We start from the raw sequence: 10754 nt of genomic DNA, 5'->3' as shown, positions 1-10754 counted from the left end.
CTGTTTGTTGAATGGTCTGGCTAGTTGCTAAACTAAACTCTGGGACAAATATCTAATCGAAAATAACAAATGTTTTGGTTTCCTAAAGACGAGGGGAGACAGCGATCATGGATCGCCGCTATGTTTAGGGGGGTTTTGCAGCCGATCTGTAGTTAAGATTATATAGTTCACATTTTACACAGTAAAATGTATTTTCTGATACACTTTAGCTATGATTTGAACTTGCTTGTTATCAGAAATAATTTCATTCACGTTTGTTCCATGAAAGCTGTTTGTTAATGTTGTTACTGCTAAAACTCTCTATATAAATATCCAAAGACAAATGTAGGAACCACTTTAAATTCTGATGAAATTCATAACTTTTATTAATTTACATGTAGAAAAAAAACTTTCCATATCTGAATAGGCCTGTCGCACTAATGCGGCGCATATACATCTCTCAAACAATAATGAAACATCCGATAGAAAAAAATATCATCAGACTTGTATCAAAATAAAAGCATGAGAAAAGAACAGTGAATTAACCACAAAAGAAAAAAAACAAGTCCCAGAAGAGACACAATGGCCACTGTTTTCACAGAAAACACCAGAATAAATTTGGCCTTGATAGTGGTTTGTAGCCCAAATAGGCTCAGCTGAACACTGAGAGAGCAGGACAAACACGACTCGGAGGTCTCCGACAGCATGAAAGAGCCCACAGCAGATCAAATCATAGAAAAAAACCCACAAATAATTCTTCAGATTGTCACACGATGAAGAACAACTTGATATTTCTTTAGCAGGCTAGGATCTTTTTCCATAAAGATTGGACTGAATTCAAGTACGCAATGAGACTTCAAATGTTTGTATCTTGTGCCCATAAACAGAAGGTATGGTTTGCATGTAGTAGTAACCCTTCAGGCTAAGATTCACATGTACAGTATTCTCATTCAGGAATAGAGAGAACATAATAGCAATTCAGTGCAAGAAAACTCAGTTTGGAAGATTTCTCAAGAAAGAAAATCTTGAAAAACATTGAAATGTGTGAAGATTTAGTAAATGTTTAGACATTCGGTAGAAGGATGTCTCTATAGAAAATACCTGAAAAACAAAAAACAGGTCCTCACGTTTGAGGGACCAAATGAATCTTAAAATAAAAAATTATAAACACGATACTGTTTTATAATACGATCAATAACCTTTGTGTGTTAAATTTCATGATGTAAATCCAAGCTGGTATAATGATGAACCTCCAAATGATCATTTGGAAACTCAGGATCCTGGATTTTTTTGGGCACCAAGGGAAGCTAGCAAAAAATAACCACTGGCAGAAGACAACTATTTACACCTTGTCCTAGTGGTTACAGAGTGAAATGGTACAATCTTAAGCAGTCGAATTAGTGGTACAATAAAAATATACATATAAATCACCATCAGCAGTATTTACACGAAGAACCAAAAGTCAATGGCTTTCGATGTCTCTGTTTTTCCCGTAGCTTTCCTCTGGAGACCTTTGTATTAGGAAGGTAGCATCAAATCCGATGTTGATATTAAGATCCTAAAGAAATAATTGTACAGGAAGCAGATGGGATTGTGCCATCACAGATGCAACCATCCCATCCCACACACGTCCTCCTGTTACTGTACACGAGGCTCATTTTGAGTCCTGTCGCCCACTAGTGGTATGTTTGAGGAACAGTGGCTTTTCAGTGTCCATGCTGAGGGGGAAGCGGTGGTCCGTTTACACCGGGATGGTAAAATGCACAATTATTTTCATAGCGACAGTTTCCCTTCACCATGAAATGCCGACACATGGGCCTCTTCGACATGTCTGAAATGAAAGGAGATTAAGTTAATATCCAAAAATGTTTCTTAGATGTAGGCACCAGCATCAAATACTCTGTTTAAACTTACCACCCATGTTGTTATGTCCTCCTCGTGGTCCTCCACGCCCCCCTCTTCCTCTGAAGCCCGGATCTCCTCCTCTACCTCTCCCCCGAAAGGGTCCTCCTCGGTGTGGACCTCCTCTCATGGAGTCGTCACCCCAGTAGTTGCCGTTGTCTGCTCCTCTGCCTTGCGGCCCGGGTGGGCCAGGCGGCCCGGGCGGGGGACCCATCATGCGCGGCCCACCGCCGGGGTTAAAGGGTGGGCCACGGGGAGGAGGCGGGTGGTTAAAATGCGGGGGGCCTGGGGGCTTGTTTGGGGGGAAACCACCATTCATGGGCATCTGCATGTTCATGTTGTTCATGTTCATGCCAGGGCCATGACCAAGCAAACCTGGGTTCACTACAAATGAAGAAAATTATGGGAATTAAATCAATCTGACTTAAAGACGTACTTCAAGAAAATAAGCATAAATACGTACTTGGTGGAGCATTGGGAGGTGGGTTCTGATTCTGGTTCTGATTCTGTTGCAGGGAGCCCAAAAGCTGCTTGATTTTATCCGAAAAATCAGGCTGTTTGATTAGATCCTCTGGCGATTGGTTCGTTCCCTGAGCACCCTGAAAAGAGTTTTGAAATCAAAGTCAACATGCATACTTTTTCTAAATCGAGAAAACGCTTGTCGACATTGTCACGTCTAACATACCATAATAGAAGACAGCAGTTCCTGCACATTAACAGCTGGGTTGTTATTGGCTGGCGTCGTGCTGCCTTGTGACTGGGGGCTGCGGCCACTATTGCCCAGACTGCCCATGAGGTTGGCGAGAACAGGAGGCAGTTTGGAGCCTTCAGCAGATCCAGAAGCAGAACCGTCAGGGATCGCGGGGTCAGATGTATCCTCCATCATGGTGGAGTCCTACAAACATTACAGAATGAGATTAAAGTTTGTTTGCCATATGCAGTAGAAATGGGAAGGAGGGTGAGTTTGATCGCAAGTACAAAAAAAGTGATTGGCTGTCTCACCTCATCCAGTGGGATGAGACGGGGAGGCATGGGCTCGTACGGCTCGGGGTCCGGCTCATGAGGAGTATCTGGAACACTGCGGAGAGAAAAGTGCATGTTTATATGTTTCAATCAAATATATAATACCTAATACATTTTCCGGCCCCTTTTATGATCCATTTAAACCCATGTTATTATTCTTCCTAAAATGTCATATTACAAATACAAAAACCTAAACTGTAAAGTCAAAACCATGCTGCAAGTAATCAGACATATACTGTAATACCATCAAATCGGTTGGCTTACCTTTCTTTACTGAGGAAGATCTCCTGCAGAATTCCCATCTCCCGGTCTCTCTGAATCGCCTTCTCTTTGCTGCTGGACCCTGCAATGATCAGGCAGCCCATTATGGTCAGCGGTCGTGGTGGAGTCCAGGGCACCCTCTCCTCCATGGTGTCGTGAGAATGGCGACGAGCCATCTCAAACGTCTGCCTGTCCATCATCAGCTCCCGTTTGGCTGCCTCACCAAAGTCTTTGATCTTATTGACGTTTACTAAGTGAAAGAGACAGAGATCAAGATCCAGCGAAGCTCACAAATATCACACTTGTTTTGTTTGAGTTAAAAAGTCGCGCTTACTCTCTCAGTCTCATCCAGGTCAAAGTAGAAGTATTCCTTCAGATTATCTTCTTCTGCCCACCGAACGTTCTTCTTCTTTTTACCCTTCTTAGTCAACGTTTCCTCCTCGCCTCGAGGTTCAGCCAGAGCATTAGGTTTATCGCCTGAAAAAAACCCCACACATTTATTTTCAAATTAAGCATTTTTTTTCCTATGTAGTCACGTATATGAAAGCTCTGACTTGACTTACCGGTGTCCATGGCTTCGGGATCTTCAGTGGGTACCGGTGTGCCGGGCTGCTCCAGGTCTTGGTTCTCATGAGGAGGGGTCTGAGATGAGGAAGCCTCGGGAGATGAGGGTTTGGCCTGTGTGCCCGGGTATGCCTGCGGCTTGCTGTCGAACGGACACGGCTGTGGGGCACAAGAGAAAACGTTAGTTTATAAAATCTATACAATGCAAGTCAAACACAAACAAGCGGTGTGATGTGGCAAACCTTATTAGAGGTGGGAGAGACTGCCTTCGTTTTCTTTTTCTTGATCTTGATGCCAGGAACTGGGGCTGAGTTAAGGGCATCCAAAAATCCAGTAGCTTCCATCGCTAAAAAGAGAAAGAGAGCTGTTCACCAAACAATTTTATGCTTTTGTGTCAATTACCATAATCATATTGTTTGGACTGAAGGTGCTGAATGGGCAAACTTACGCTGGGCTGGTATAAGTTTGACTTTGATCTCTTTGGCTGAGTTGGGGGTGGTGTTAAGGGGTTTGTACTTCTTCTCTACCGGCGGCGCGTCAAACGGTGACGTGCTAAATGGACAGAAAGTCAAAGTTTAATCGTCCGTTGTTTCAAATACCCTGAAGCATGACCAAATTCAAATTCACAAAGTACTTACCTTGGTCTTTTGAGCAAAGCAGGTTTAATGTTGTATTTGTCCCCGAGCTGGGGTGCAGCCGGTGTCTTCTTGACAGGAACCGGAGCTGGGCTCTCCACCTCCAAACCTGTTGCAAAGTAAATCAAAATGGTAAGTATCTCATAAAAAAAATCTTATTTTTAATCAAAGTCATAAAACAAGTAAAAGACTGACCTGTAGAGCGAATCTTTGCATGACTTGGAGCGTAAGCTTTTGGTTTTTCTTTCTTCTTTTCCTCCTCTGCTACCTTGTCTCGAGGCTTCACCTCCGGGCGCAGTTTTCCCTCTTCCTTTTTCTTCTTCTTGTCTAATAAACAGCAAAGTATTTATTTAATAAGTAATCCCAATAAGTTTACCATGTAGGTTACAAGGTAAAAGCGAAGACCTACCATTGGGTGAGACTGCGGTGGAGACGCTCTGAGAGCGGATAATGGCCATCCAGCCTTCCACCAGCTCTAACGCCAGCTTCCTCAGCTCTGATAGAAAGAAAATGGGTTTATACCTAAACTTGGTAAAGCGTATTTGAAAGCAGACTGGTGCAGGATTCGCTCTTACCTGCGGTCTCAGCACTCTTGCTTAGATGTTTTACCAGTTTGGCCGTGTTGTTCTGAAAGGAAAGAAACCAGCAAAAGCATTAGAAGACTGGAAGCGTGGTACCAACACATGTGATCTGTACGGAGCAGTTTAATAAGGTACCTGCTTGAGATGATCCACGGTCAGGGGAAGTTTCTGCAAGATGAGCAGGATGAGCTGAAGCAGCGGGGTATTGGTAGTGGTTTTCGAGTAGGTGAGCCAGGAGTTCAATAGCTTGTAGCCTCCGACTCGTATAAATCTATATAAAACGTAGAATTATCCACAACTTCAAAGACTTTTCAAACTTTTGTGTGTGTGTGTGTGTGTGTAATTTCCACTTACCGATTGAGTATATCATGTGATTTCGTCTGTAGTAAAATGTTTAGGTACATGCATCTGCTGACCATCTTATGAGACGCCTTCATGAGACTGTATAAAAATAGCATAACATGTTAGGAAAAACATGATTTATGGTATCTGGAATGTGTTCGATGGGGTTTTTCCTCACCTGAAGACTTTAGAAACTCCCTCGAGGCTACGCAGCTCTCCATCCTTCCCCAACAGAGCTTCGACTCCTTTCAGCACCTCTCTAGGGTCCACCGGGCCTACGGCCATAACTGCTTACTGATAAGAGAAAGAAAAGAAACTGGCGTTATTCATGCGCTTGTGTCACTGGGAGGGATAGAGCATTAAATGTTGAAATCGACAAATGGAAAAAACTGAGATGATTTCTAAAGGAGAGCTCACTGGAACAGCACAAGAACCTCAAGTCTTATACAAGTCATTCCTATCAATGCAAGTTTTGCCCAGAGCTAACATGGAAATGATCAACTCAATGCTCACATGACTACCACGATATATCATCAGCTCAATGATCAAACACAAAGCCATGTTCAACACTGTATGTATAAATGTCACAACTACCTTGTGGTGGTGTTTATTTTTGGTTCATTTATGTATATCTTATTTGCCACCTTCTGGACATATGCTTGATATGTTATAATACTCCTTTACACAAACCCACATGGCCTTCATTTCACAATGTCATGTACAAAAAAATAGAAATATACATAGTAGTCTTTACAACAGCATTCATTACTTCATTATACAACTTTTGCCACTAGAACTCACTATTTTATCTGATGGTAAAGTGTGTAATGAAACAAAAACGAGAGACTTTGATTATCAAATAATTAAATGCAAAACTGCAGATGACTACAAAGCCAACACTGTTCAGTGTTAAAATTAATTTTTAACAACTAAAAATGAGCTACAGTTTAATAGTAGTTGAAATTTAACAAAACCAAATTACTAGATGTAAGATTTAGTATCTATTGAATTAAATGTGAGACAAAAGTAAAATGTTTTGGTAGAATAAAATGGATGTTGATAGTCCCCAACACATCATATTTGTGTGTTATGTCACTGTCATCGACCCACCTGCTTTTCATATATATATAAATACATTACAAAAAACAAAAGGTTTACAAGTACAACAAACAAAGTTATTGAACAGAGTATGCTGCTGACTGTGATCAGTACTGTGCATTCAACTCGTTTGTTCAAATAATACTAAAGAAAGTACAAGAGTAGAGGTAAGAGGAAAAAAACATAAATATAAAGCATAAAAATAAAGCTTAGGAAATTGAGGAGAATGCACATGAGTTTAACTTTTTTTTTTTTACATTTTATTCAAAATATTTATAATAAGTAATCAACCACAAAAAGTAAAGTTCTAAATAAGATTATTTCTAATACTATTCATAATTTCACATATATATCTGAACACACAAAGAAAAACACACAAGATCATGTGTGCAAATGAATGATCTTTTCATTCTGACTTGATTTGTGAAGTAGTAAATCTGGGACACACACTCGTTCAGCTGTCCTGGTAACAGAAGAGCACTGTCACACTGACAGCTGGAAACCCCATAGAGAAGCTGACGTGTACTTCCTCGTCTATACTGATCGTGTTTATTACATAAATATGAAACAGAAAGCTAGTCAATTGACATTCAGAAATCGAAACTATATATATATATATTTTTTAAACTGGATATATAAACACACACTAAACATAAGGAATCTGTTCTGCCATTTATAAGTTCCACTTCCATATATAAATAAATCAATTTCATAGATTATACAACTACATTTAGCTTATGTATTTGGAACATGGTGTGTGCATTTATTTATAAATATTTCACGAGTTCGCATTAACATGTAATCGATAGGGAATGAGATAAAGCATATTTGGCGTGCTGTCCGAGGAGAGGGCTCCGAGCTCGGAATTTTAGCCCGAACCCAGAGTACTCCCCTCTCTTTAACTGTGATGAATGAATCTAGATGAGAGTGAGGTGATGGGGTGGAGGAGGGATGCTGCAAAAAATCTGTCACGGGACAGAGGTGAGGGACTGCCATTTATAGGCACCTCTTTGCACTGATTGGTTGGATCACATGACCATGCTCCTCCCGAACTTAGTTAAATAAACTTCATATATATATATATATATATAAACAACTGGTCAAAAGTTTTGAAACACTTGACTGAAATGTTTTCCATGATCATTAAAATCCTTTAATTCAAGTTGTATGTTTTTAAATATTAAAATTACTTTTGTATACAAATATAAAGATAGTTGTGCAAACATATACATGTTTAATTTGATAACTAAAAATATTAAAATAATAATATTTTTGAAATGTTGACCTGAAATATTGAAGAAAAAGCACAAATAAAAGCCCATTATTGTTTAAAATGAATCTCAGACCTCAAGAAACTAAGTGATAAAATGTCACGAGTACGATTTGGCAAATTTTAGGCAAAGGATGACTACAGTGCAAATAAAAGTTGATCAAATGTTTTGATGCTTTTAGTCACCACTTAACACCTATAGTTGCACATTAATCTGTAATGTAAAAAATATAAAGTATGAGTAAGTGTTTCTAAACTTTTGACCAGTAGTGTATATATGTTCACAAAAAACCCTCAGTACATTAGTTTGACCTTTACAAGTTCGTTAACTGTATGTCGCCATCATGTGGTTATTTCTAAAAGTACACACATATAGTGTATTTGCCACGCAGCAATGTAAACACTGTTGTCAAGTTTGATTTATAAATTAAACATTTATAATCCTTAAAATAATTATTACAAGTATAAACAGAAATAATTTTACAATTTAGTAAAATTGACAGACAAATATCAATAATATAAATACTTTGACGGTAAAGAGAAGAGTGGGGGAGAGAGAGCGAGAGAGATATCACGTGATCTGCCCTGCCCACGGGAGCATCAGGGAATATTTCTGCCTCCAGTTCTTCTCGCCACGGCACAATCGACTGGACACAAACACGAAACGACACTAAAGGACCTCATCAAGTAAACAACTATATCGCGATATTACGATTGTAAACAGCGAATGTGTATAGATTATGAATATTGTTTGCATGCAAGTTGTAACGTTGCTGTTCTGAGGAATTAAAAATGGTTGAAATTACTCACTTTTGATCGGATAAATATCGTGTGAGAAATCAGGTTTTGTCTTACCCGTAACACTGTTGTTGAAGAACTTTATATAGTCTCAGAATTCCTTAAACACGGAATATTACTCACAAATCCTGGAAACGTCACAGGTGTCATAACAAACAAGAATGTCAAAGTGAACAAGAATGTACAATTAATATAAAGAAAAATGTTAACAGTCAAGATTTTGAGAAAAATGTGGGGACACACATTGCCAGTGGAAAACAATTACAGGGAAAGTCTCACTGGTTAACTTTTAAAAATATATTTAAATACGTCATTATTTTCCACTCTGTCCTGTAATAACATCTAAATTAAAGTTAAACACAGTGAAGATCATTTTAATTTTAAACAAAAATTGTCCAAATGTCTTCTTTGCACAACGTGTGTAATGTTTGTCAAACACTAAAACATTACAAAAGTCCAGTTGTGTAAACTTAAATATCTAATCCAGTAAAGCACACACGGGAATTTGCCATCTGTCGAAAATTGCTTTCCCTAATATATCAGCTTGTCCTAAAACGACACAACAGAGAGCGGCTTCTCCGATTCGCTGAAGCCTAAGCTAAGCCACGCCTTCTATCTTTAACCACTTGTCTCGCGTACTCGCCGTGACGGAGGCACATTTTTACTAACACTCACTGCCATCTTTTGAATGCCAAGTTTTAACACATACAGCTTCTCTTCCGTTTGTCTTCCTCATTCACAAAGTCCTATATTTACCCGCAAGCGACGATGTCGACGCGAAGCCGCTCCGCACTACAACATTTTCCGTACATCCAGTTTGGAAAAACAAAGCCACCATTTTCGAGTGCTCCGAGTAAACGACAACCCATCCGCCATTTTAAAGCAAAACCTACAAGACAAACAACACCCTCTCTATCCGTTTAGAACACGTATCAAGTATCGTCAAGCACAAGAAATGCAATCTTTATAGGGAGACTGCTATATATATTGATATATATAATCAGTTAAGGTTTATTTACAGCACGCTAGCACAAACGCTATCGAGTTCCGACAACTAAACGACATTATAAACACAAAATGTTGCAAATTCACTCTGGGGTTTTCCATTCGGCTAAATCCACAGTCGGCAATCTTTATGTGTAGATTGCGTTGATTGTTCCAGTGAGCTCTCCTTTGGAAAGATGAGTTTATAAAAAGCCCCAAATTAAATTCAGTCACTTCCTGGCTCTGCCTATGGCAATCTTTATGTACAGATTGCTTATGGTCTGCGATGGCTAGCTCATTATACTATTTATCGTTATTTAATCATTAGGATTAGCCCGTCTCACACACACAAAGAGAAACAGGGCGTGCAAGCCTCTGCTCGGACTTTGCGGTGTGAGCTCATACTCTAGCTAGCTCTGCCTCGCTTTATCTCTGCATGCTAACTGACTCACACTATCTGTGGCGCACTTAGGTCGCCACGCTCAAACTAGGATTTTATATATTTTAGGAATTTATCATTTTCAACAAAACAATTGGTTAATTCGATTCAAATTGGTTTGAAAGTAAACACTTACTATTAATACCTCTCCTCTGCGTCTCGGGTTGCTATTAATATATTGTGCTTAACAGCAACAATTTTCAGCTTTTTAACAGTTTAAGAGAACGTAAACTGTCATGACTTTAGCATTATTGGCTGAAAACTGGCATAATGGGCGGGATTGTGGTGGCTCAAATTTAGCTTTTCCTTCTTGAACAATCTGGAGCAAAAAAGTAGTAAGCAAATGTCCGTTACTCGAGTAGAAAAACTGAGTTATTTGGGCTTTGGTCTTCGCACACAGTTGAAAAATCCTCGACGCCAGATCTTCACTGAGACCGACTTGGACCTGAAACGAAAAACAGCACAAAGAGACGTTAGAGAAAACGCTGCGGCCACGAAGAGAAGTCCGTCAGTTGTTGATTGTGTGGTCAAGATTGACTCGTAGACGAACTTTGGGACGGAACATTTATCAAAAACAACTTTTAAAACGCAGTAAATTGGGGAGTCTTCCTCCGATGCAGCACTTACCTCAGACAAATCCAGGAATGCGCGAGAAGGGTGGGACTCGGTTTATATAGTTCTGACGTTTTTTACGTCACACCGCTTGTCGTGAGCGCGCTTTCGGGCGTTCCCTCCGACGCAAAATGGAGTTGATGATCATGCGGTCTTCTCGTGCGCACACTCTCGAAACGACCTTTGTGTTTTCAAGGACGCACCCATCCCCCCACCATTCTTTTGCCTGTTTAAAATATGTACGAGCATCCCTTGAAATATGATCA

The 10754-nt window shown here is 39.8% G+C and overlaps 1 protein-coding gene across 3 annotated transcripts; it reads right to left on the bottom strand.

The window, feature by feature from the left end:
- Positions 1-335: 335 nt before the first annotated feature.
- ppp1r10 (protein phosphatase 1, regulatory subunit 10) lies at positions 336-10634 on the bottom strand. Of its 3 annotated transcripts, XM_073858097.1 has the most exons (19): positions 10504-10634; positions 10013-10321; positions 5466-5581; positions 5300-5386; positions 5081-5216; positions 4940-4991; positions 4774-4860; positions 4560-4691; positions 4368-4473; positions 4178-4281; positions 3972-4075; positions 3729-3888; positions 3501-3642; positions 3169-3417; positions 2884-2959; positions 2567-2776; positions 2345-2480; positions 1894-2265; positions 336-1810 (listed from the first exon to the last, which is right to left on the bottom strand). In XM_073858097.1, exons 3-19 carry the CDS (start codon positions 5570-5572, stop codon positions 1686-1688), a joined length of 2385 nt encoding a protein of 794 aa, XP_073714198.1. In that variant the 5' UTR covers positions 5573-5581; positions 10013-10321; positions 10504-10634; the 3' UTR covers positions 336-1685. The 3 variants fall into 3 exon arrangements, with proteins under 3 accessions (XP_073714198.1, XP_073714199.1, XP_073714197.1); XM_073858098.1 differs by lacking the exon at positions 10504-10634 and having other exon boundaries at positions 9210-10461; XM_073858096.1 differs by lacking the exon at positions 10504-10634 and having other exon boundaries at positions 10013-10460.
- Positions 10635-10754: the final 120 nt, after the last annotated feature.

Source organism: Misgurnus anguillicaudatus, chromosome 20 (genome assembly GCF_027580225.2).
Source record: "Misgurnus anguillicaudatus chromosome 20, ASM2758022v2, whole genome shotgun sequence".
In the NCBI taxonomy this organism is placed as follows: Eukaryota; Metazoa; Chordata; class Actinopteri; order Cypriniformes; family Cobitidae; genus Misgurnus; species Misgurnus anguillicaudatus.
Note: the sequence above shows the minus strand (reverse complement) of the source record. Positions and strands in the feature narration are given on the sequence as shown.

Excerpts from the sequence above, each read along its gene's own strand:
- ppp1r10 (XM_073858097.1), bottom strand. The coding sequence starts at position 5,572 with ATGGCCGTAGGCCCGGTGGACCCTAGAGAGGTGCTGAAAGGAGTCGAA. Across the intron at positions 4,076-4,177 it reads CAAACTTATACCAGCCCAGC|CGATGGAAGCTACTGGATTT; the intron begins GTAAGTTTGCCC and ends TTCTCTTTTTAG. Across the intron at positions 2,960-3,168 it reads ATCTTCCTCAGTAAAGAAAG|TGTTCCAGATACTCCTCATG; the intron begins GTAAGCCAACCG and ends TTCTCTCCGCAG.